This window comes from Balaenoptera borealis (assembly GCF_965194805.1).
Source record: "Balaenoptera borealis genome assembly, chromosome: 13".
Taxonomy (NCBI): Eukaryota; Metazoa; Chordata; class Mammalia; order Artiodactyla; family Balaenopteridae; genus Balaenoptera; species Balaenoptera borealis.
In genome coordinates this window covers 47,060,324-47,084,551 of record NC_138870.1, presented here as the reverse complement: position 1 = coordinate 47,084,551, position 24,228 = coordinate 47,060,324, and the positions used below count along the sequence as shown (strand labels likewise).

The following is a 24,228-nucleotide window of genomic DNA, read 5'->3' as shown; positions in this document are numbered from 1 at the left end:
GGAGGACTCTGCCTAACAAGGAGTTTAAAATCCCTTCTGGAACATTGGACTCCTGTATGTCAAAGATGTAAGGTGAAATGAACAACAAAGATGTGCAATTTAAACCTGATTGTGACTACAACACAGAGAATATAGCCAGTATTTTATTATAACTATAATAACTATAAATGAAGTATAACCTTTAAAAATGTGAATCACTATGTTGTACATCTGTAACATGTTGATCTGTACATCAACTATATCTCAATTAAAAAAAGTTAAAAAACAAAACCCAAGGGCTTCCCTGGTGGTGCAGTGGTTGAGAATCTGCCTGCCAATGCAGGGGACACGGGTACGAGCCCTGGTCTGGGAAGATCCCACATGCCGCGGAGCAACTAGGCCCGTGAGCCACAACTACTGAGCCTGCGCGTCTGGAGCCTGTGCTCCCCAACAAGAGAGGCTGCGACAGTGAGAGGCCCGCGCACCGCGATGAAGAGTGGCCCCCGCTCGCCGCAACTAGAGAAAGCCCTCGCACAGAAACGGAGACCCAACACAGCCAAAAATAAATAAATAAATAAATAAATTAATTAATTAAAAAAAAAAAACCCCAAAAACAGCAACCTGATTGTGATAGTGTAAACTAAGTATGGAAATGATAAGGAGACCTAACAAAAGGGAAAGAACCTGTTAACCAGGGAAGACTTCCTGGAAGAGGTAAGTTTTCAGTAAAACTGTGAATTTTATTTTCAAAATGGTAAAAATTCAAAAAATTTACAGGTATATAGTGATAGGTAAATTTTCCTCTCATTCCTTATTCCCTGTTCCCCAGTTTCTCTCTCCAAGAAAAACCACTGACACTTGTCTTGTGTATCTTTCCAGGGATCAAGATCCTGAAGGTAATGAGGGGCATAGATTGTTGAGAGCAAAGGAGGGGGCTTTTATACTTCTGCCTTGACAGGGGGCCATCCTGCCATGCTTTTTCCTAAATGTGTTCCTTTCTTAGAACACATATATTGAGTTGCTGAGCTCTGAACAGGACCCTGAATCACCTTTTATGAATTGTACCAAGTTTTCAATATCCACTTTTCTTCTCTCTTTTTCCCTTTTTGGGATGGGATGACCTCCATCCAGATCTTGCCTGACTGGCCGCTCTCTGGCTTCTCCAATGGAGGAGGGGAAGCACCCCGACCATTTTCAGGGCAGAAACCGATTGAGCTTTTAAAGTGTAGCCACCCTACCACCTTAACCTGGCAATGGAGTAATTAGGGAATCGAAAAGCCCGCTTCTGTTGGCCTTGGAGTCCTCCTTCAACTGCCAGCTAGCCTGTCCTCTCTGTGGGGTTTTTCTGCAGCTAAGAGTCCTTGTTTTTTTGTTTTGTTTTTTTTCTCCGCAGCTTGGGCACTTTTACTCTTTCCTTTCTACCCAACTCTTGTCACCGCCAGTGGAGATACGCGCCTTCCCTCCCCTGGGGCTATTGCCATATATAACCCCCAGATCTCCACGCTCTGCTTCCCCAAGTCTGTGGGGGATTCTGAGGTGTGTAATCGTGGACGGGAGGAGGTAGCTCGGAGGAGGCATTTTGGGCTGGGTGAGATCTGGCCAGCCATTTGGTCCTCAAGTTGGATGGCACCGCAGCAGGGCCAAGGCCTGAGTTGCCGCTAGGGTTTTGTGGAGAATCCCCCGGTCGCCAGATTGGAGCGGAGAGCACGGCGCCGCTGGCCTGGGGAGCCGGGGAACCAGCGGCCGCGGTTGGGGGCACCCGAGCCGCTGGGACCGCCAGGGCGGGGCGGAGGGCGTTGCGGCCTGGGAAAGCCTGCGCGGCAAGCGCCCTGCGGCCGGGCCCAGAACGGCCGCCAGGGAGCGCTGCGGGCTCCCGCTCCCGCCCCCTGGTAGGCGGGGTTGCGCTCTCCCCGCAGCCGCCGCCGCAGCCGCCGCCTGGGCCGCCCCGTGTCCCCGGTGGAGCCGCCGCCGCCGCCGCCGGGAGCTCGATGCGGACGGAGCCCGGGCCGGGCCATGGGGATCCTCAGCATCACGGACCAGGTCAGCCCTCCTGCCCTTGCTCGCTTCCTCCTTCCAGGGCCCGACGCCGCCGCCACGCGAGCCCGGGGATGTGCGGCCTAGGCTGGGCCCGAGCCCGGGGCTCCCGCCCCGCCCCACGCCGCGCTCCCCTCAACCAAGCCGGTGTCCTTGGGGGCCTGGTGACCGGCGGAGACACCGCGGAAGCCCCCTGCGGCCAGGACCCCAGAGCGGAGCCCCTCCAGCGTCGCCCCCCCTCCCCAAACCCGGTGTCCCCCACCCCACTCCCCGGTTCCGTTCCGGCCCGCTCCCTGAAAACCGGTTCTCCCTGCAGCCGCCCCTGGTCCAGGCCATCTTTAGCCGAGATGTGGAGGAAGTGCGTTCCCTCCTCTCGCAGAAGGAGAACATCAATGTGCTGGTGAGTTGAGATCAGGGAGGATGGCGAGCCGGTAATCTGGGCCCTGGTGTTCAGGACCCCTCCCCACCAATGGGGCGGCTCCGTGTTTCCTCGGCTCGGGTGAGGCCGCAGCTCTTTCCACCCTGGGATGGGCGACTGCTCTACATTTGGGGATGGAGAGCAGGTCAGGCTTAGAGCAGAGACCAGTAGGGCTGAGGATGCCCAGAAACGGTGTTCTCTTCTGAACCATCCGTGTCTGCAGCGCCTCCACCCCTCCTGGCAGAAGGAGACTGCTTCGCGGGCCCGTGGCGCCGACCCCCTGACTCCACCCTCCCTCGGTGCTTGCTTTGACCTAGGACTGGGGTTTAGGAGGCTGCAGAACCTGTGGGAAGAGGTTGTGGGGAAAGGCCTGGAGCACGAAGACTTGGGCTTGGGTCCTGGATCGTTCACCCCTACAGCTGCTGCTCTTCTCTGCCTCCCTAGGACCAAGAGAGGCGAACCCCACTGCATGCTGCTGCCTACGTAGGCGATGTCCCCATCCTCCAGTTGCTACTGATGTCAGGTGAAAGTGGGGAGCTGGAAGGTGTGGCAGCTAGGGAGGGGACCTGAGGGAGGAGCCTTTTTGTCGTATCCAAGGATTGTCCTCTGGTGCTTGGTCCAGGCAAGCTACCGTCTCCATCCGGATTCCCTGGCCTGATTACTGGCTTTCTTCCCCACCTGCTCTCCATCTCCCACCAAAAGAGCATATTATATCCCCACAGGTGCTAACGTCAATGCTAAGGACACACTGTGGCTGACCCCTCTTCATCGTGCTGCTGCCTCCCGAAATGAGGTACTGGCCTCCCACCTCTTTTCTCCCTTCCAAAGAGGATGAGTTGGTTAAAGGTTGGAAGATAAGGGTTGGAGAGCCTTAGTCCTCTGCCCTACAAGTTGGTCTGTCCCCACATCCGGAGGAGACCAGACCTTGGCCCCTTCCTCCTACCCCTAGAACTGGCTGGTAAGGGGGAGCTGAGTGTTGCTAGCTGATGTGACGTCAGGGGAGAGCTTAACACTGGGCTGGCAGACTGCAGGGGGCCCTGCTGCCAGGCCTTAGTGACTCATCCCTCCCTGGGGGGCCACCATGGAGTCTGATCCCCCTCTGGGCACTGAGATTTCTTTCCTTGTGATGGAGGGATGGGGGTAGTGATTTGTTGCATCCCTGCCCCTCAAGCAGCATGAAAGTTGACACCATGAGGATCAAACATGCCTCATCAGTTGGGTCCCTCAACCCTGAAGAGCGGGAAAAGATGACCTTCTTCTTGGCTTGGCAGTCACTTCCCTGGCTCCAGCCACCAGAGGGAGGGACTGAGGCCAATGGGAATGGGGTGGGTGGTGAATAGGAGGGGCATTTTAGCCTGGGTTTTGGAGAGGAGCCAGTATCTGTTTGCTTACCTAGGTAATGGAAATGATTCTGATGCACATGGCAGGGCTGAAGGGGGGTATCTGGGGATTAATGTAGTGGGAGCATTTATCTTTCCTAAAAGTGGTGGTGGATTGGGATCCTCTACATGTGTGGATTAGCTTGGTAGTGGCTGTATATATGGGTGAAGATTTTCAGGGTTTGGGTTATGAACGATACCAGGTGGCTTGAGGAAGAGATCCACGTTTTCCTCAGCAAGGGAGGGAAGATTTTAAGCTCTAAGAAGTTCCAGAAGATGGAAAGTAGGTATTGAAAGGCTAGGTATGTTGGAAAAAATAAGGAGAGACTCTGTGCTGGGGGAGTGGGGAGATGGGGTCACATGTGCTGTGCTGACCTATTCGCCCCCCATTTCCTGTTGGTTTACCTCCTGCTCCCCCTGTATCTTCTCGTATCCCCTGACCCTCAACAGAAGGTGCTGGGACTGCTGCTGGCACATTCAGCAGATGTGAATGCCCGGGACAAGTTGTGGCAGACACCATTGCATGTGGCTGCCGCCAACCGGGCCACCAGGTGTGCTGAGGCTCTGGCACCATTACTGAGCAGCCTCAACGTGGCTGACAGGAGCGGGCGCAGTGCCCTGCACCACGCAGTGCATAGTGGGCATCTGGAGGTGAGGACCGCTCTAGTCCACGCCCAGCCTCGTGCCTTTTTCCTTCCCTTCCTGCTCACCTTCCCCTGCTTCCAGGCCATTAGGCCTGGGGAGCAGCAGCCCGGATGATTATATAAACATCTGGGCTCAAGCACCACATGAATGGTTGGGTTAGATGGAAATTCTTGACTTGGACCTCAGGAGGGTGATAAAGCCTCTGAAGCTGCATGGAAAATGTTTGCATACATGGTTTTTTCTGAAGTGAGAGTCCCTGTCTTTCAGCACATTTAGAAGACTTCAAAAGAGTTTAAAAACCACCACATTACGTGAAGAGACTCCCTTAAGTTTACCTCAAACTTCCAGATCTATCTGGGATCTCCTTAGTGCCCGCTTTCTCTGTTCCCTCTAGTTCTCCAGACTGTTCTGCCCAAGAACAGAGACATTAGGCTGCCTCAGCCTTTTCAGGTGCTAAGGGCTCTGCTCTTAGGTATGTTGAAGGCATGAACCTGGCTCTAAACAGGTGTCTTTCATGTCCTGAAACAGACGGTGAACCTGCTTCTCAGTAAGGGAGCCAGCCTGAATGTCTGTGACAAAAAGGAGCGGCAGCCTCTGCACTGGGCGGCTTTTCTCGGTGAGAAGAGAATCACGGGGAGAGCAGGATTTGGGACTCCTAGGGCAGGGACGGAGAGAGGGGTGCTCAGGGCCCTAGAGTTCACCCTCCACCTCCTTGAGAGCGTGCTCTCTTTTCCCAGGGCATTTGGAGGTCCTGAAACTGCTGGTGGCACGGGGAGCAGACCTTGGCTGCAAGGACCGCAAGGGCTATGGGCTGCTCCATACAGCTGCTGCCAGTGGCCAGATTGAAGTGGTGAAGTACCTGCTACGGATGGGGGCTGAGGTCAGGGTGCTGAGCACGGGGGCTGGGGGAAAGGGCAGGGAGCTGGAGGTCGGAGTCTGTTAGGGAGATAGGAAGGCACTGGGATTGCTGGTGTGGTTTGGGGAGGTCGGGAAGATGTGGTGAGAGGATCTGAACAATGCTTATCGTAAGCAGTAGTGCCCCCAGTCTTTGGGTCCGGAACCTGAGGGGTCTGAGGCAGTCGTTGGATTTCTGGGATTCTCTAGGCTATCTGTGCTGGCTTCCACTTTGTTTAAACTGGTATCTCTCTTATCCGCTTACCCTCACCCCTGGAAACCCAGATTGATGAGCCCAACGCTTTTGGAAACACAGCTTTGCACATCGCCTGCTACCTGGGCCAGGATGCTGTGGCTATCGAGCTGGTGAACGCAGGAGCCAATGTCAACCAGCCAAATGACAAGGGCTTCACACCACTGCATGTGGCTGCGGTCTCCACCAATGGCGCGCTATGCTTGGAGCTGTTGGTCAATAACGGGGCTGATGTCAACTACCAGGTGCCTGAAGGGATGAGTCTGAGACCAGTGGGGAGAGGGGCCTGGCTCTGGGGGTGCTGATCATATCTTTTGCTCTGGATAACTCTACGGGGAATGGTCCGCTTGCGTCCTGGGTTGATCAGTCCTTCCCAGGAGCCCAGGAGAATGTGGGCTGAGAAGATGTCCATATGATCACCCCGTCCTCAGAGACGTGTCCTTTGGAAGGGGGAACAGGGCACTCTCCATGCTTTGCACTAGGGAAGAAAAAAAAATGCCATGTTTCCACAGAGCAAAGAAGGGAAAAGTCCTCTGCACATGGCTGCCATCCATGGCCGTTTCACCCGCTCCCAGATCCTCATCCAGAATGGTATGGACCTGGAAGACTTTGTGATCTCTTCTTCCCCCTCAGAGAACTCATCCCTAGAAACACCTTTTCTTCCTCATTCCACCCCCGACCCCATCTTCCAGTCAGGATGGGCACCTGAAGCTCTGAGCAAGGCACCTGTGGAAATGGCCCTGCTCTGCCTGCCCGGCCCCCTCAGGCTGGCAAACGAGATAACGTGTGTAGAAGGCTTAGCCTGGCCCCTGGCACGTAACGAGCACTCAGACGGTAGCTAACTAGTGTGAGTGGTCTGAAGCCAAAGGTCTGAGTGTGTGGGTGTGCGTCCCCCCTTTCAGGCAGCGAGATTGATTGTGCCGACAAATTTGGGAACACGCCACTGCACGTGGCCGCTCGCTACGGACACGAGCTGCTCATCAGCACCCTCATGACCAACGGCGCGGATACCGCCCGGTGAGTCCGGACCCCTGACCCCACTTCCAGGCTGCCTCAGATCTAGGCTGGTGGTAGGCCACAGAAAAGAGGTCTGCATCTGGTCCCTCCTTGACCCGAGGACTGAGTCCCTCCCCTTCTCCCCAGGCGTGGCATCCACGACATGTTCCCCTTGCACTTAGCTGTTCTCTTTGGATTCTCTGACTGTTGTCGTAAGCTTCTTTCCTCAGGTATGAGCTGACTGGTTCGGGGGTTGGGCAGGTGGGCAGGAGAGCAGAGGCCTTTCCCGGCTCTGCTCAGAGCCCTCAGATGGGATCTGTGGCTGTTCTGCCCCTTCAGGTCAGCTGTACAGCATTGTATCCTCACTCAGCAATGAGCACGTGCTTTCAGCTGGGTTTGACATCAATACACCTGACAACCTTGGCCGTACCTGTCTTCATGCTGCTGCTTCTGGAGGGTGAGTTTTCTTCCCTCTGTCTCAGGCCTTGAGAAGGAGGCTGGGCAGGGGTCTGGGCCCCTTCTTCTTTCCTGCCCAGAGCTCCCCCACCTCACAGTGAGAGCAGTGGCAGCAGAAAGGGCTGTCCAGTTCCATCCTCCTTCAGCCCCTCCCTGGGGAGAATCCTGTGGCTTCTCCTTGAGCCCTCTTTCTCTCCTTAACCTGCATCCTCCTTCCTTTTAGGAATGTTGAATGTCTTAATTTGCTGTTGAGCAGTGGAGCTGACTTGAGGAGGAGAGACAAATTTGGAAGGTGTGTTAATGTGCAGGAGTATATATACATAAGGAACATCCGATCAGAGAGACAAGTGATGGAGGGCGGGGTGGGGAGTTGGAGACTGAGTGAGGAGAATATTACAAAGCAGCTTTTGGCTGCACATCTGGTTGCATTTGGATCTGCCCCTGGTTCTTTTACCCACCCTCCTTCGCTTCTCCCCAGGACCCCACTGCACTATGCAGCCGCCAATGGCAGCTACCAGTGTGCCGTCACACTGGTGACCGCTGGGGCAGGCGTCAACGAGGCCGACTGTAAAGGCTGCTCTCCCCTCCATTATGCTGCCGCCTCCGACACCTACAGGAGGTGAGGCGCCCACTTTGCTCTTCTCAGCCCCACTCTCCTCCCTGAGCGCCCCCCAGACTTCTTCACTCTCCTCCCCCAGGGCGGAGCCCCACTCATCTTCCAGCCACGATGCTGAAGAGGACGAGCCACTGAAGGAGTCCCGCAGGAAGGAGGCCTTCTTGTGAGTAGCCGAGGAGACCCCTGGGGTGCGCTTTCCCAGCAGTGTCGACTCTGGTCCTGTTATTCTCCCACCACCACCCTGCTGCTGCTTTGCACCCTGAGTTTGGTCCTGGACCAAGCACTGTGGGTACAGACAGAAGTAGGAGACATAGTTCATTCCTTCAAGGAATGGATGGTCTTCTTGAGGAAGTCAGAAAAGCTAAACACAAATTCATTTGTTTATTCCACAAGCATTAATTGAGTATTTACTTAATAGGTACCAAGTACTGTGCTGGGTGGTAAGGATAAAAGATAAATTACCCCAAATTTCTGTATTGTATACATTCTAGTGTAAGATGTTAATAATAGGGGAAACTGGGTGAGGAATATATGGAAACTCTGTATTATCCTCACAATTTTTCTGTAAGTTTAAGACTGTTATAAAGGGTTTTTTTTTTTAAAAAAAGATATTTAAAATCCAAGAGGCTCAACTATGTGACCTTTGGCAAGTAACTTAACCTCTCTGTGCCTCAGTTTCCTCAACCATAGTAGGGATAAGAATAGTAGCTACCTCAAAGGATCAGTATGAAGATTAAGTGATTTAATACACGTGAAGTGCTTAGAACAGTGTTTGACACATTGTAAGTGTTAAATGCTGTATTAATATTTCTACTAGTACAACTACTACTGAGCTGTAAGAGTGGTGCCAGGGGAATAGAGGGGAGGAGGCACCTAACTGGGAAGTTTGGGGAAGGCCTCCCAGAGAAGAGGATTCTGGGAGCGAGTATGAGATGAGTAGGCCTTTTCCGATGGGCTGGGAGGAGGAGAAGGCAGGGGTCAGTATGCCTGGAGGTGGGGGGAGAGTGTGTCGATCACAGGTTGGTAACTGATAACTGTGCTCCAGGTTCTCTAGGAGAGCATTCAAAGGATAGAGGAGGGCGTTGAAGCAAGAGTGGTTCAGGGCAGACTTGGAGGTGGTAGGTCTGGGTCTGGGCTTGAATGGGCAGGAGTTAGCCTACCAAGAGTGGGGGATGGGTGTTGGCCAGCTAGGCCTGGAGGGGCTCCCTTGCCCTCCTCTCCTCTGCTCCTCCCAAACTGTGCCCTCCCTGGCTGGGCCTGTCCCCTCCTCACAGTCTACTCCTGTCCCCCAGCTGTTTGGAATTCTTACTGGATAACGGTGCAGACCCCTCCCTGCGGGACAGGCAGGGCTACACAGCCGTGCACTATGCAGCCGCCTATGGCAATAGACAGAACCTCGAACTGGTACGTGTGGGACCTGGCCTGGGGGAGAGGAGCAGGGCAGGGCACAGCACACAGTCTACTTTTGTATCTGTGGATTCTCAAACCAAGGGGTGGTTGAATCAAATGTGGTCTCTAGATCCAGGGGCTTTGGGGATTGCTGTGGGTGGGGTCAAGGGGTAATATCTTGGGAATACCAGAACCTCAGCACCTACTATTCTGTCCATTGCAGCTCTTAGAAATGTCCTTTAACTGCCTGGAGGATGTAGAGAGCACCATTCCAGTCAGCCCTTTGCACTTAGCTGTGAGTCCCAGGTCTTTTCCTCTTGCCTTCCTTGTCCCTACCTGCCCCAGGCTGGCACACAGGTATAAGCACGTGTGAATCCGTCCTTGCTTCTGCCTTCTTGTGGGGATGTCGCAAGCAGGCAGTGGTCTGGAGAGGGGCCCGAGGAGCTCACGGGGAGGCCTGTTGCCTGGAGTCTCCCTGTGGGCCCCAAGAACAGAGTGGGGACAGTGTCCCGAGCTGTATCCATTGGTTGCCTGCACCCCTCCAGGCCTACAACGGTCACTGTGAAGCCCTGAAGACACTGGCCGAGACGCTGGTGAATCTGGATGTAAGGGACCACAAGGGCCGGACCGCGCTCTTCCTGGCCACTGAGCGAGGCTCCACTGAGTGTGTGGAGGTGCTAACGGCCCATGGCGCCTCTGCCCTCATCAAGGAGCGCAAGCGCAAGTGGACACCCCTGCACGCTGCTGGTGAGTGCGCCCTTTGAGCTGCTCCCTCCCCTTGCCACACCAGGCCTCCTCCAAGACTGGTCCCCAGATCCCTCCTGAACCCTGAGGGGACTGGGGTTGGGATGGAGTAGGGCGAGGAAGATGGAAACCGCAAGTCGTCATTCGTAGCCTCCTATCCCCCAGGATTTCTCCCTGCCCCAGGTCTTCCCATAACCTCCACCCTTCACCTGGCCTTCTTGCCCCGACCGTGCCCTGACACAGGACCCCTTTTCTCCTAGCTGCCTCTGGCCACACTGATTCCCTGCACTTGCTGATCGACAGTGGGGAAAGAGCTGACATCACGGATGTCATGGATGCCTATGGACAGTGAGTGTCGGCCAGGGGTGGGGTGCAGGGTTCCCGTCCCTGCCAGGCCCTCACCCTTTTCTTGCCCCCTCTGTAGAACCCCACTGATGCTGGCCATCATGAATGGCCACGTGGACTGTGTACATCTGCTGCTAGAGAAAGGATCCACAGCTGATGCTGCTGACCTCCGGGGCCGCACTGCCCTCCACCGTGGGGTGAGTGAGCTCCTGGGTGGGGTCGCTCACAGAAGGGCCTGGACGTGGGAGCACAACAGTAGGACATCAGGTTGTCTAGCACGTGGGCCAGGATCTTGTGCCCAGGGTCTTAGTGGGCCTTACTGTATTTGCTCCAGGATGAGTATCTGACATCCGCAGCTGATCTCCCTGATTACCTTGCTCTGTAATCACATACAGCCACCTGCTCACCACCCAGACTCTGCCCCAGGGTACCCAGCTGGCCCTGTCCTGTTGAATAATGATGCCACGACCTGGTCCTTCACCATCACCTGTCCTAAAGCTGCCTCCTCCTCATCCCACGGGATTCTTTGACTCAGTCTCCCACTACAGAAGGCCAGGATTAACTCTCACCATCCTGATTGTCAGTTGGCACAGAGTCAGGGAAGGAGATGCTCATCCCTAACACTTAGAATCATCGTTGTAAAGACGAGGATTGGAGCCCTGGAATTGGGTCTTACTCCTGGGCCAGCCCCAGTGACTGGCCATTGGAAAGGGAGTTTCAGCCACACCCTCATGTCACCCACAGGCAGTGACTGGCTGTGAGGACTGCCTGGCTGCCCTCCTGGACCACGATGCGTTTGTGCTGTGCCGAGACTTCAAGGGCCGCACGCCCATTCATCTGGCCTCAGCCTGTGGCCACACTGCAGTACTGCGGACCCTGCTGCAGGCTGCCCTTTCCACAGACCCCCTGGATACCGGGGTGGATTACAGCGGATACTCGCCCATGCACTGGGCCTCCTACACTGGTGTGGCTCTGGGGCCTTTGTAGGCACAGCTATGTGTGTGGGGTGTAGGGGAGGGCAGACGAGGACTAGTGGGTTGAGGGAGGGACCTGGGTTGCTCTGGATCTGGAAGTAGAATGGAGTGTTGAGAGATGGGACAGGACAGATGGAGGGGACTTTGTTGTCATTTCTCTCCATCACCACTCTTCCTTCCTCATACCCAGGACATGAAGATTGTCTGGAGTTGTTACTTGAACACAGCCCGTTTTCATACCTGGAAGGAAACCCCTTCACTCCTTTGCACTGTGCAGTGTAAGTCCCTTCCTACACCTCAGCCCCACTCAGGGGTCTGTGACCTGGGCTTAGGACAGGCGGTCTATTTCCCCTGCCCCTCTTGCTGACCCTTCCTCTTCCCCCAGAATTAATAACCAGGACAGCACCACAGAGATGCTGCTGGGAGCTCTGGGTGCCAAGATTGTGAACAGCCGAGATGCCAAAGGACGGTGAGTGGCGGGAGGCTTGGGGAGAAGCCTCCGTTGCCTCTGGCTCCCTCTTGCTGCTCAGGAGAGAAAGGGCCTTCCCTGTTTCACTCTGCCCTGACCCCCTCCCCACAGGACCCCTCTTCACGCCGCTGCCTTCGCGGACAACGTCTCTGGGCTCCGGATGCTGCTGCAGCATCAAGCCGAGGTGAACGCCACTGACCACACTGGCCGCACTGCGCTCATGACGGCGGCTGAGAATGGGCAGACCGCTGCTGTGGGTGTGTAGGGGCCGCGTGTGGAAGGGAGGTGCTCCCCTGGGTTTTCGCAAGATGGGTCAGCCCTGCCTGTGGGGTTTAGGAGGCAGGAGGCATGTCTTTGGATGTTTCACCCTCTGCAGATGGGATGCAAAGGATATGCAGATAGGAGGGTGCAGAGCCAGGCCGGCACGGCTCTGGAAGGGAGCGTCAGCCCCCTCTGCCTCCTTTCTCTTGTAGAATTTCTGCTGTATCGAGGGAAGGCAGACCTTACTGTGCTGGATGAGAACAAGAACACTGCCCTCCACTTGGCCTGTAGCAAGGTACCACCGGCAGTGCGGGTGGGGCTGTGTAAGGGGCAGGGCCTGACGAAGGGGCTGGGCCTGGTGATTGGAGAGAGGGCCCGGTGGAAGTCAGGATTGTCCAGACTGTCTGACTGGTGGGATAGCTTTCTGTCCTCCTGCTACCCCCTCAGCTCCTATTGTCATGCTTCCACTTCACAAGTCTTCACTCTCTGTCCCTCTCCCTCAGGGCCACGAGAAATGTGCCCTCATGATCCTGGCAGAAACCCAAGACCTTGGCCTTATCAATGCTACCAACAGTGCGCTGCAGATGTGAGTGCCCTGGGGAGGGGGCTCTTGGCTGGGGGGCGGGGGGCGGGAGAGGTGGGTGAGGAGGTTGCCGCCCATGTTCCAGGGGCCCTCTGGAACTCACAGTGTTCGCTCAGCAGCGTTGCGACTCTGGCTGAGGGTGGAAGGCAGCTTGCCATTGCCCCGACTCCATGCTCCTTCTTCTTCCTTTCTTCCAAGGCCCCTACACATTGCCGCCCGGAATGGTCTAGCTTCTGTGGTGCAGGCCCTGCTGAGTCGTGGGGCCACAGTGCTGGCTGTGGATGAAGAAGGTGGGTGGGGTCTGGAGCCCCCTGCCCCTCCGGGCTTTGGGGTCAGGGACGTTCTTCAGGAGGTGACTTCTTAAGCTTGCTGGTTAATAAACTGGATTTTCTTCCCAAGGGAACTCTTCAGAGCAGGGACCCAACACCGGTACGCTAGAGTCTCTGAGGGGAGTCTGACGGAACTAGGTGGAGCCAGCAGGGTCCTCAGGAAGACCTCCTGCACACCTCAGCCTCCCAGCCTCCTGTCCCCCAGGCTGGCTCTGCTCTTTACCCCACACTGGGACAGTCTGCCTGTCAGCCTCCCTGGGCCCTTATAGCCCTTGAGTTCTGACCATGCTGGGTGCTTGCCTGCCTTGGCTCCCCTCCACAGATGAGAGAGCTCAGGGCCCAGGGGCGGGTGGATGGGGACCCAGGGGTACAGGACCCTGGGGCTCAGTTCTCCCCTTTGCTCTGCAGGTCACACCCCGGCATTGGCCTGCGCCCCCAACAAAGATGTGGCAGACTGCCTGGCCTTGATCCTTTCCACCATGAAGCCTTTCCCACCCAAGGACGCTGTCAGTCCTTTCAGCTTCAGCCTGCTCAAGAACTGCGGCATCGCAGCAGCCAAGACGGTGGGTGGCTGCGGCGCCCTGCCCCACGGGGCCTCCTGCCCCTACAGCCAGGAGCGGCATGGCGCCATTGGGTTAGATGGCTGCTACTCCGAGTAGCCCCCTCCTGTGTCCCTCCCCCTGCCGGTGGCTTGATATCTTATTCTATTTATTTAGAAAAAGTCTATACATTTAGGGCACTTTAAAGGAGAACACGACTGGGTTGGGGGGCGGAGGGGGGAAAAAGCACTGGGGAGCAGCTGCTCACCCCTTTGCCACACTATCCTGGCCTGGCAGGGGTCTGGGACCAACAGGGAGCACCCCAGGCCCTTGGTACCCCCAGGGCAACCCCTTCTGCCAAGTGTCCCAAAATGATCGCTCGATGCCTGGCTCCCCCTCTCTTTTATCCCCTCTCTCCGTTCTCCCTTTCTGCTGCCAGCTGCCCCCACTCTTCCCGTTGACTCTCCTCTCTGTCCCCTTCCCCATGTCCCTGCCAGGCAGATCCCCACCTCTTCTTCCATACCCATCACTGCCTCCCTGCTTGGCCGGCCCCTCCATCCCCCCCTCCATCCCCGCAGCAGTGAGAAGCCTTAATTTCTGGTACTGTGTGAGCACTCTGGGGGTGTCCCCCTCCCCCTTCAGGGGCAGCTAGCGGACGAGGGGGGAGGGTATTTAGCACTGGGGCCTGGAGCTTTTCCCCCACTTCTGTATCCCATCACCCCTAAAGTTCAAATGCAAAACACTTGAAGCAGCAACTACTGTACCTGGGCCCCAGTCCTGCACGCTCCCTGGCTCCTCATATGCAAATCAAGGGCTGGTTCTGCCCCCACAGCCTGCCCCGCCCTGCTTCCCTCCCCCTCCTGGCCTGGCCCCCTGACCACGCACTTTAACCTTGCTTCTTTCTTTTAACTTCTTTCCGGAGGGCAGAGCCTGTGGCCATTCCCTCTCTGGCTCTCCTCTCCCTTAACTTTGAGGCTTGTCATGAATTTTTAAGTAAGCATTTTATCCTTTAGGGGAAGAAACAAATTAATTTCCTGCCCATTTCAAAACCACAGCCCTAGTATGTCCTCTGTGTTTCAGGCATGTGTTTGCATGTGTGTGGAGGGAGGGACTGTGTTCTTCCTCCTGTGCCCCCCAATCCCACAGTTCCTCTGTGCCCCCTGTCTGCTGCCACCTTCTGTTATGTCCAAGAGTACCCACTGCCCCCAGTCAATCCTGATCTGAAGCCAAAGAGGGAGGGGCAGGGCAGACTAGGGACCGTGGCTACTCGGGGACCCAGGCTTCCCCTCCGGTGTGAGGATGAAGTTCTGATCTACGGAGCGACAAGTAGATACTGAGGCTTGGTTCCTGCCTTCCCAGCAGCGGGGAGAGAAGGGATTGAGCTAAGGCCTGCACTGAGAAGATTCCCAGAAGTCGTACCCCAAAAGCCAAACTGGGCTGGAGTGAGGAGGGGGCAGTTTTCTCTCTAAATGTAGCATTGAATTTGGCCCTGGTCCCTTCAGACGCCCTGTCCATCCATCTCCTAGCTAAGCCTCCTGGACAGTTGGACCCGCTCCCTCAGCCCAGTGTTCCCTTCCTCACACTCAATACCTCAGCCAGGGGCCAAGACACAGAACTTGAATAGAGGTCATGCTCCCTCCACCCCCCCCCAGCCCATCCTTGCCCAGTTTGGCTGCCATCAGTATTGTCCCCTGAGAACTGGACAGGCTTCGTTTACACAGTACAGGGCCTCCCCCTTGGGGGTCCCTCGGTCTCCTTCCCCCACCCGTGCTTGCTTTATTCATGATCTTACCCCCTTTTCAGTTGTGTCCGCTGCACGTCTTGCCACCCTTGCCAAGGGTGGGCTGAGGGGAGAGGGGCATCCCAGGGACTCCTCCCTCCCTAACAGATACCCTTAACCATACCTCATGCTGGTTTCCGGAAGCCTGGGGTGTTTGTCCAAGTCCTTATTCTTTTTGTCATGGTCCCTTTTTTATCCCCTCTCTCTCTGTGTCTTGCTTCCCCCAACGCTCAGTTCCTAAACCATTTCAAAGCTTCCAGATGACCATTATTGATGAGAAGGATTGTGCAGCTTTTAGTTTTTATTTTTGTTTTCAAAGCCAAAGGGCCTTGCAACGCCCCTCTCGCCCACCTCCCTTCGCACCCTGCCCTCCCCTGTACGACAATCAATGTGACCTCTCTTAAGGGCTGCAGCCCCCCACCTCCAGTCCTGCTGGTTCTGCAAAGCTTGCCCCTAACTTCAGTTCTCTCTCATAAAATCTTCCTGTTCCACCCCCTCCCTCTCATTTTGGTGCTGGGAATTAGGTGGCGGGGGGCAGGGAGAGCAGGGAGACGTGTCCTCCAGAGAAAACTCTTGGGGTTTCAGTCGTGTTCTCCTTTATCAATGTTCGGTGATGACAGGAAGAATCTGAGTGTTTGTCAGGAGCCCCATTGTTTTGCTAGATGAGATTTCTGGTGGCTGCCCGTTCCCTGCTGCGCCTTCAGCACACCGTCAGCAGTGCTGGGGCAGGTTGCGGGGAGCCCTCTGTCCCTCCTCATGTGGCTGTGAGGAGGCCGGCAGGACGAGCAGCCTCCCCTCCTTATGCCAAAGGAAATCCCACACCCCACCCTGGGCTCCCCAGCCCCTAGTGTTTTTTTGAAGCATTTTGACCATTCTCATGGCCACTGCATATTTATTTTAATGTTAAGTTGTTGTTGTTGTTGTTGTTTTTAAAAAGACCTCTTTGACTTAAACGGGTGTGGAGAAGTAAAGCAGGCAGAATGCCCCCCAATCTTAAGGGGGTAGGGTGGGGAGGAATCATCTCCTTCCCTTTGCCCTCCCTCTCCCCCTCCCCCTCTCCCCACTGCAGCTCTAAAGCACTTGCTTCAAGTAATAAGCACTTTTGAGAAAAGGCCTATTTTAAGTGAGGACCCTGGGAGCAGCCCCAGGTCCCAGCAAAGGAGACAGAGCGAGGGCTACGTAGGAGACAGGGAAACAGATGTGTGAATCAGAGGGCGAGATGAAAAAGAGCCAGTTTTTAGTTTCTGATTTAGGGGGAGATGTTTCTGGTTGGCCGGTGGCTTTGGTAGGGTTGTGTACTATCCTTCAGAAAGACAAATGGCACAAACTGTGGGTCCCAGCACGGACCAACAGGCCCGGGTCACTGCCACTGTCCAGCGGAGACTGACGGGCCACCTCCCCACCCCGCGGCCCCCTGAGCCATAGGACTGCTGAGAACCACTGAATGTACAGCCCAGGTTGGGGTAGGGAGCAGCCCCTGGGGGAGGGGGCTTCTCCTTTTGTTTGGTGCTGTGGGGGTGGGAGAGGTGAGACTGAGGGACTGCCACCCACCTAGACATGTGTTCCTTGGGTTGGAGGGGCTGAGGAGGGCCTACCTCCCTCTCCATCCCCAGCCGTGGCCCCTCTTCCTTCCTCATCCCTATCCGTTTTGACTGTAAGTCCAGCTCACCTTTGCCTTCAATATGTAACCAAAGGAAAACTCAATACTGTTTCCACCGCTGTCTGCCCACCCGAGCACCTTCCGACTCCCTGGACCTAGAAGGGGAGAGGAGGCGGGGCTGGGCCGGGGGTCGTGGGGCCAGAGCGAACGGTTCTGCAGCTGTGTGCCCCCAAAACCTCCTCTGGGGTCTTGGAGGGCGTCCTGGGAGGGGGCGTGGGGGCCAGGCAGGAGGGGCTGGGAGCAGGCATGCTCGGGACCTTGTGCACATGAGTGTGACTTCGTCCGAGTGATGCCGCTGACTGCCCCGGGGGGAGGCCCCTTCCTCCTTCCCTCTCCGCCATTTCTCACCTCTCCCCACACCCAGCGTTCATCCCCCACCTCCCCTTCCTACCGCAAAGGAAAATAGCCTTACAGACCCTAGCCCAGAACCCCTCCTCCTGGGGCACTCCAGTATGGGGCCCCAGCCCACCTAGTCTGAACCCCACCTTTTAAGAGGGAGGGATGAGGAGCAAAGCAGCCCCTTCCCCTCTAACCGTGGTGGCTCCAGCCCTCCTCGGCCTTGACCCAGATTGGGCAAGGGCCGAGGTGAGGAATCTTTGAGGACCAAGCCCAGTGGTCTGGGAAGAGGGAGGTAGAGAGGGAAGGGTCTGACTTGGGGACCCCCTCCTCCCGACCCAACCCCTAGAGAAGCGACCAAATCCCAGAGATGGGAGGAAGCTGGGGTGGGGAGGGTCTGCTCCGTGAATTACTTGAAGGTACTGACTCCGAGGCTGCTGTTGCCCACTTAGGTGTGAGGGGGACACTGTCACTGCGTTTGGGAGGGCAGAGGGTGGTGGTGACGAGAGGGTCCACCCTTGGCCCTCGCTCACTCCTGCTAGGCCCTTTCCCTGGGGAGCCTAGCCTGGTCCTCCTGCCTCCATCCCTCACTCTGGGCACCCTCTCCAATTGCACTAAAGTAGCTGTGTGCCAGTCTTACCCCACGCCAGGGTGGGGTCTCTGCTTCCAGTCCTTTCTCCCCACTGCCTCTGCTCCCATCCCGGACAATCTCCTTGTTCCCCTGTATTCCTGGATAGCTCAGCTTTGTGTGTGTGTGTTTGGGGGGTGGGGGTGGGTTCTGGCTGGAGTGGGTTTGGTAGGGGTTTGGGAAGGGCTGGGGGAAAGATGGCGGATGAAAGTCTCCTACCCCCTTCCTCCACTCCAAGCCACAGAAGCCTGGGAGGGAGGGTGCCTACTCTCACTGCCGTGTGTCTTGCAGATGTGCCAAAACGGGGGTGGGTGGGAGGGGAGGGTGCCTGGCAGAGCAGCCCCCAGGGTGGCTCTCTCAAAGCAATACAGTTCCTCCTGCCTGGGGGACGGCAAGACAGGGGAGAGGGTTGGGTTGGGGACCTGGGGGTTCCCTGTGTACAGCTGTGTATATTCAGGGGTGTTCTCTGTCTGGTACCCGCTGTGGGCGTCCACGTGTGTGTGAACCTCCCCTTCCCCGTGCCCTGCATGACCTGTGATGCTGCAGACACCACCATCCTGTGTGCAAGGGTGCGTTGGGGGCACCGAGGGGCATGTCCCGTGTCCTGTTGCTCCCTCCACCCTGTGACCCATGTACTCGGTTGTAGGAAGTAAAGAGAACTGAGCACAATTCACTGGATTCTAGTGGAATCTTTCTCTAAGCAATGTTCCCCTTCCTGCCCTTCTCCCTGCCCTGGACTCACCTGTGGTGCTAGCGTTGGGGTCGGGGTGTGTTTCATGCTGGTGGGCAGCAATAAAGGGCAGACCTGCCCAGATGCCTGTATCCCCAGGGTGCTGAGGGCAGTAGGAAAAAGTGGGGACCTTGGTGCATTTGCCTCACCCCTCCCCTTCCTCTCTGGGCTAAAGCACAATGCTCTCCCCGCAGATGGATGCATCCTGCACCCTCCAGGCCCCTCCTCCCCATACCTGCTTTGAGCCCTCCTCCTGCCACATCCTGGTTTTCTATGCTGTTTTGGTGCAAGTACAACTGTCGTAGTCATGGCTTTGGGATGGGTTCTGTTTATTAAAATCCTATTGCTCCTACTGGCCCTGTGTCCCGCCTCCATTCCTGTGGTTGGGGGGAAGGAAGGGCAACCTGGACGCCTTTCCACTGGCCCCCATCAGCCATCAGAGACCAGAGGCCACAGCTGCTTCTCCAGCAGGGCTATGGTGAGCATGAGGCCGCCCCCCAGCAGCAGCCCCAGCCCCTGCAGTAGCACGTTGAGCGTAGGGAGGGGCTCAGGTGGACGAAGCAGGGCTGGTAGCTGAAAGAAAATAACAACATCAGGATCCTGGCCTAGTCTCTGCTCCTAAAACAGGAGAGGGAGATGTCAGCAACTCTCCCCAACCCAAGCTCTTCCACACCCGTGTTTCTCAGATGCTGGCGGGCCCGTAGTCCAACCACCCTTCCGGAGGGCCACAGGGGGAAGCAGAGGGACTGATACTTCGCTCTCCTCTACACCCACCCCGCTTCCCTCGGTTTCTCCGCACTACCCCACACCTCACCATGTCCACAAGGGCCACGTAGAGGAAGACCCCGGCAGTGACCCCAAACACCCAGGGAGTGAGGGGGACAGGGCCCAAACTGAGCCCCACGCCCAGGGCTGCACCCCCCAGTCCCAGGACTCCAGACACCAGGCTCAGCAGCAGCAGCCGCCGGAAGGGCAGCCCTGCCTGGAGCAGCATCGCGAAGTCACCTGTGGGGAGAGAGGACAGGGTAGGAGGGAGTACGCCAGGGCTGCCCTCACCCATGTCACCCGCCAGCCTCCAAGTTCCACCCCTTGGAGGTCTCTCCTTTCTGGAGTCGACCCCACTCCACTCCTGCCATTCCTACCCAGTTCATGGGGCAGCTCGTGGCAGAAGACTGCTACGGTGGTGCTGAGGCCACTGGAGAAGCCATCAGAGAAGGCAGCGCCTGGGTGGGCAGGATGGGAGGTGGTCAGTCTGGAAGAAAGCTCTCCCCAGAGGAGGCTGGGAGCCTGCATTCCCTCTGTGGTCCTCCCATCCCCCCGCTTCCTGGTAACCCTCTCCCCGCCCCATCCAGTAACTAGGAGGCCTACCCTCTCCCTCCCTCCCTCCCTCCCTTCCTCCCTCCCCCCCCCCCGCCCCCGCCTCACACCTATGGCCAGCCCATCAGTGAGGTTGTGCAGACCATCCCCCAGGAGGACCATCCACGTGATATTGGTGCCACCGCCACCCTGACATGCATGACTGTGGCCTTGGTGCCCAGGAGGGGCCGGGACTGCTGGCGGCTGGCTGTCCTGCTCCCTCTGGCCCTGAGCCCCAGGCTCTGTGGGAAGGAGGAAAAGAGCAGTGTTGGTGGCTGCGAGTGAGAGCTGGGAGCCAGGGCCCGCTCTTCATGTCCTCCTCCGGTCACCTGGAGCTGCCTGCAGGGGCCGAAGCGCCATCCCACTGCCATCCTCCGGGTCCAGGTTTGGAGTTCTGAGATCCTTTCTTTTTCGCCGGCAGCATCTCTGAAATGGGAGGGTGTCCCTCCTGAGGGAGGAGGCAGCAGAGCGGGGGGCTAAGGAGCAGCTAGGCTGCCAGCAGGGAAGGTGAACACCTGGTCCCACCTCTGCCACTTGGGGATGTTCTCTGGCCTCTGCTCTCTTCCCAGGCTGGCACCTCTCTGTTTCTTTTTGACTTGAACTAAGGAGAAGAGGCCGTTTGGCCAGAAGTCCTGGGTCTATGCTGAGGAGCCCCAACCCACTCCCTGTTAGCTGTCAGGTCCTGCACAGTCAGGCAAACGTCAGAGCCAGGAGCGCACTTGGCCCCTCACCTCCTGGCTTGAGTGGCCAGTTCTTGGCTAGGACTCTGGTCTCGGCAGGAAGAGGACAAAAGGGTGTCACTCACTGGCTTGAGCCCTCGGCGCCGCAGAAGCCCTAGCATGTTCTCCAGGACGAAGAGCAGAAAGAGACCGCCAAGCACCGACAGTCCTGGTCCCAGGTCCTCCTCTGGCTGCCCGCCAGGTCCAGCGTGCTGCCCTCCTTGCGCCTGACAGAGAGGCGGTCAGGGCAGACTCTGGAAGGCCCTGCACCTGACAGCATCCCCCTCCTGAGATGGCGGAGGGAGGTGGTGAGCCTTCACTCATATGCTCTACTAGAAGGCAGCTGTGGGCTGAAGCTGGGGTGGGAGAGAGGATGTCCTATGACTGGGAACACACTGGCTCCATGGAGGCTGTCCACCCCCGGGGCAGGGGGACAGGAAAGGGGCTTCACGTACATGTGGCAGCAGGTGTAGCAGCGCGTCCCCACAAAGAGTGCCCACGGCCAGGGCCCCCAGGAAGCCCAGCAGGGGCTGCAACAGATGAGGTCCCAGGAGCCGCAGCAGCAGCAAGGAGAGGGGAGCAGGCAGGCTGAGCAGCAGGACTGCCAGGACGCTATGAACCAGGGCTGGGGAGGATCAGGGGCTGAAGTTAGGCATGGCTGAAAGGGAGGCCTTAAAGGAAATGCAAGGGGAGGCGGGACCCCCAACGAACCCCCTTCCTTGGCTTGGGCCCCACTCCCTACAGGATTCAGGTGCCCCACCACTTGCTCTCCCCCACTGACCAGAGAGCAGATCCCCTGGGGGGGTTGGAGCTGGGGCCCGGATGCAGACACGGCTGTCAATCTGATAAAGCAGGGCTGGACACAGCAGAGCAAACTGACGAGGGGTCAGAGGAGCAGCAGGGCTCAAGCCAAAATTGACCAGCAGCTGGGAGCCATTCAGACACTAGGGAAGTGGAGTTGGAGGTCACACATTGGGGAATTGCTGAGAACTGTGACTCAGATCTTTAATGTCTGCCCTTCCATTGCATGGGCTCCTGGGTCTCTCCCAGGGTCCCCTTTGCTCACACTGGCAGGTGCATCAGGGACTCGGGACGGTTAGGTATAATCAGTGTGTGTTAATTATTAGTGAATATTCAAACCAATGCAAATACTCAGTTCAGTACAGACTGGGTGCTAGTGAACATCGCCATCATCTCCCTCCCTCCCAAGCCCCTGATGTCTTATTAATTTGGTGATGGAATTGGTTGGACAACTAGAGCCCTCCATTGCGGAATCTTAGAAGGGAAAAGAACCTAAAATGCCATCCAACCGTCCTCTCAGCAGCCCTGTCACTTGTTCAACCAGCCTTGGCTTGAACGCTTCCTGGGATGGGGTGCTCACCTCACCAGGCCTGTTTCAGGTTGGCTTTGGCTGCCCTCTGGTGTACATGGAACAAGTTCACCGACTTTCTGGATGAAGACAGCCATCTACCGCCTGCAGGCCGCATCTCCAGATAACCAGCCCCAGAGGCTACCTTGGGCTGCTTCTCTGAATTCTCTGCTTTGCCAAGTGTGGCCCCTAAACCAAGCCTTGAAGCTTGGGGTATGGGTTTATCTACTCTGAGCCCAGAGGGGACATATTTCACTACTGGAATAACATACCCTAAGACCACATCTGGATTTTTTTTTAAGTAACCATTTAAAATGACTGACTTTTTAAACATTTCAGGCCATCTAAATCCCATGGCTCCTTTCCCCTCGCTACAAATCATCAGACTCACATCCTCATTCAGATGGTCAGCCAGTGAATGGTCCAGCAGCAGAAGCCTGTGAAAGAGGCCCAGGCCCGATGGGGCTGGCCCATGGGGTGGTGCTGGGGCCTCGGTCTCCTCCAGGTCACCCCACCCAGAGGGGTGCAGAGGCAGCCCTGCCCAGATGTCCACACTCAGCTCGGGGTCCTGGGGCCTAGAGTGGATGGATAGCAAAGTCAGACTTACTCATGTTCTCTCAGAAAGGGGCCTTGAAAGGATATAACGAATCAGGTTCTGAAAAATCTGTAATTCCAGGAATCTGATTTTAGGAAGCCAGAGCTAGGCAACCGGAGGAGACTGATCCAAGTACTGAGAAGAGCTGGGGTGTGACATTTTGGGGTGGGGAGAGGGGTTAGTACCTGTGCGTGGAATTGTCTCCAGCTGGGGGTGTAGCCCGACCAGCTGGAGGCCCGTGGTGTCCCAGGCGAAGGGCCTGAACTCGGCCTAGCCCCAGGCTGTGGAGAAGCCTCGCTAGGCCCCCTGCGGTCAGCGTCCCATTCTCCCCATACAGGCCAAACAGCTGGGCCAGGTAATGGCTCTGCTCCTGCTCAGCAGGGCCCAGGTAGGGGGCTGAGCCCCCTACCCAGCCCAAGGCCACCCACACACACAGGCCAGCCAGCAGATGACTCACTGGGGGCCCCATTATTGGGGGGACAGGGTTAGAGGCTCTGGTTCCAGCTTCTACTCCCCCAGGAACATCCTGAGGACCGTGCCCTGGAAGAACAAGGAGGAGGGGCTGGGGCTCCTGCCCTGCTGTCCAGCCCAGGGCCCGGGGAGCCCGCACCCCTCACACCGCCCCCTCCTCGAACGCTGCAGCGGCAGCCTCCTTCCTTCCTCCCCATTGCCTCCTCTGAGCAGCCTCTTGCTTGCCAGCTCCTAGAGCGCCTTCCCGGAACCAGAACCCTCCCCTCACCTGATCCGGAGCTGACCTCTCCCTGTCCCTCCCCTATCCCCCAGACCCCACCCCTCAACCTCGCCCCACCTCTCTATCCCCCCTCAATCCCCAGGGCCTCACCCCCACTGGCAGTGTGAGAGCCGTCACCTCAGGTCCCCATGAGGCCTCGCTGTGGACACTTAGAGGTTCCTGGGTTGTGGAGGGGAGCCAGGCTCAGCCTCCAGCTGCCCAGGTAGATCGGAGGCCATGTCAGATAGAGGGCTGGGATGGACAAGCCCCCCCTTCCTAGCCCACCTGCCTGGGGGCGGGGCCACGGAGGTGCCAGTGTGGGAAGGCTTACATCAGAGAGGAGTTAATGGTTCACTGGTCTCTGGGGTGGGGGTCAAAGGTCAGTCTTAGCTGGGCCCCTGACTAGGGAGGGGCCACCCTCTGCCCGTGGAAAAGCCACATGGCCAAGGAGAACCAGGGCCTGGGCTTTTCTTCTAAATAATTTACACACACCCCAACCCAGGTGGTACCGTCTTAGCCTCTCCCTGCCTATACTCCCACCTCACCTACCTTACATATGGCATCGGGCTTCATTCATCTCCAACCCCCATCCCCACATTCCCTGGGAAAGTTGGACCCAGGTGTCCCTAAGCTGGAGAGGAGGGTAAAGAGGCAGATGAGTTGCAACCCCAGATGCATGGGGAAGAAATTGTTTTTAGCACTTCCTCATCCCAGAAGAGTAAGAGCCAGAACTCTGGGAATCTATGACCACGAGAGGGGACGCTCTGGTGGGAAGAGGAATGGAGTATCTGGGCCTCCTCGGATGTCTGACCTGGCTTAAGGTTGGGGAGCACAGTCTGACTGGGGTGATTGGTCCAGGGGGTCGAGGTGGGCATTACCTGACAGCAGGAAACAGGAAGGACGCCCAGAGGAAGGGGGACACAGTCTTCTTGGTTCCAGCTGTGGGGGGTAGGCAGGCAGGCGGACAAGGGTCACGGCAGGGAGGGGGCAGGGGAGGGGCACTACCTTAAAGGGGCAGGTCT

At 57.0% G+C, this 24,228-nt stretch overlaps 2 protein-coding genes across 10 annotated transcripts; one reads left to right on the top strand and one right to left on the bottom strand.

Annotated features, from left to right (window-relative positions):
• The first annotated feature begins 1,861 nt into the window (after positions 1 to 1,861).
• On the top strand, positions 1,862 to 18,789 carry ANKRD52 (ankyrin repeat domain 52). Of its 4 annotated transcripts, XM_082350920.1 has the most exons (29): positions 1,862 to 2,019; positions 2,330 to 2,413; positions 2,876 to 2,954; positions 3,154 to 3,224; positions 4,261 to 4,461; positions 4,984 to 5,071; positions 5,193 to 5,335; positions 5,635 to 5,847; positions 6,115 to 6,193; positions 6,505 to 6,619; positions 6,746 to 6,828; positions 6,938 to 7,055; positions 7,278 to 7,346; positions 7,533 to 7,673; positions 7,753 to 7,833; positions 8,963 to 9,074; positions 9,283 to 9,354; positions 9,605 to 9,806; positions 10,064 to 10,151; positions 10,228 to 10,345; positions 10,893 to 11,112; positions 11,313 to 11,400; positions 11,508 to 11,591; positions 11,703 to 11,848; positions 12,065 to 12,147; positions 12,356 to 12,438; positions 12,634 to 12,725; positions 13,173 to 13,327; positions 18,632 to 18,789. In XM_082350920.1, the coding sequence occupies exons 1-29, from the start codon at positions 1,993 to 1,995 to the stop codon at positions 18,740 to 18,742; spliced, it is 3,246 nt and encodes a 1,081-aa protein (XP_082207046.1). In that variant the 5' UTR covers positions 1,862 to 1,992; the 3' UTR covers positions 18,743 to 18,789. The 4 variants fall into 4 exon arrangements, with proteins under 4 accessions (XP_082207046.1, XP_082207049.1, XP_082207048.1 ...); XM_082350923.1 differs by lacking the exon at positions 4,261 to 4,461; XM_082350922.1 differs by lacking the exon at positions 9,283 to 9,354.
• Positions 18,750 to 24,220, bottom strand: SLC39A5 (solute carrier family 39 member 5). 6 transcript variants are annotated; one of them, XM_082350960.1, is made up of 12 exons: positions 24,085 to 24,220; positions 23,756 to 23,837; positions 23,318 to 23,421; positions 22,662 to 23,016; positions 22,273 to 22,456; positions 21,294 to 21,456; positions 20,968 to 21,137; positions 20,599 to 20,739; positions 20,123 to 20,219; positions 19,580 to 20,035; positions 19,252 to 19,442; positions 18,750 to 19,010 (listed from the first exon to the last, which is right to left on the bottom strand). In XM_082350960.1, exons 4-12 carry the CDS (start codon positions 22,943 to 22,945, stop codon positions 18,867 to 18,869), a joined length of 1,830 nt encoding a protein of 609 aa, XP_082207086.1. In that variant the 5' UTR covers positions 22,946 to 23,016; positions 23,318 to 23,421; positions 23,756 to 23,837; positions 24,085 to 24,220; the 3' UTR covers positions 18,750 to 18,866. The 6 variants fall into 6 exon arrangements, with proteins under 6 accessions (XP_082207086.1, XP_082207088.1, XP_082207090.1 ...); XM_082350962.1 differs by having other exon boundaries at positions 23,318 to 23,386; XM_082350964.1 differs by lacking the exon at positions 23,756 to 23,837 and having other exon boundaries at positions 19,580 to 19,660; positions 19,865 to 20,035; positions 24,085 to 24,177.
• Between the last annotated feature and the right edge of the window lie 8 nt (positions 24,221 to 24,228).

What these genes read in the sequence shown, in the direction of transcription:
- ANKRD52 (XM_082350920.1), top strand. Translation starts at nt 1,993, where the DNA reads ATGGGGATCCTCAGCATCACGGACCAG. An exon ending in TGCATAGTGGGCATCTGGAG is followed by an intron (nt 4,462 to 4,983) that starts GTGAGGACCGCT and finishes GTCCTGAAACAG; the next exon opens with ACGGTGAACCTGCTTCTCAG. An exon ending in GCATCGCAGCAGCCAAGACG is followed by an intron (nt 13,328 to 18,631) that starts GTGGGTGGCTGC and finishes CTCTCCCCGCAG; the next exon opens with ATGGATGCATCCTGCACCCT.
- SLC39A5 (XM_082350960.1), bottom strand. Translation starts at nt 22,945, where the DNA reads ATGGGGCCCCCAGTGAGTCATCTGCTGGCTGGCCTGTGTGTGTGGGTG. An exon ending in TGCTACACCTGCTGCCACAT is followed by an intron (nt 20,740 to 20,967) that starts GTACGTGAAGCC and finishes CCTCTCTGTCAG; the next exon opens with GCGCAAGGAGGGCAGCACGC. An exon ending in CGAGCTGCCCCATGAACTGG is followed by an intron (nt 19,443 to 19,579) that starts GTAGGAATGGCA and finishes CTCTCCCCACAG; the next exon opens with GTGACTTCGCGATGCTGCTC.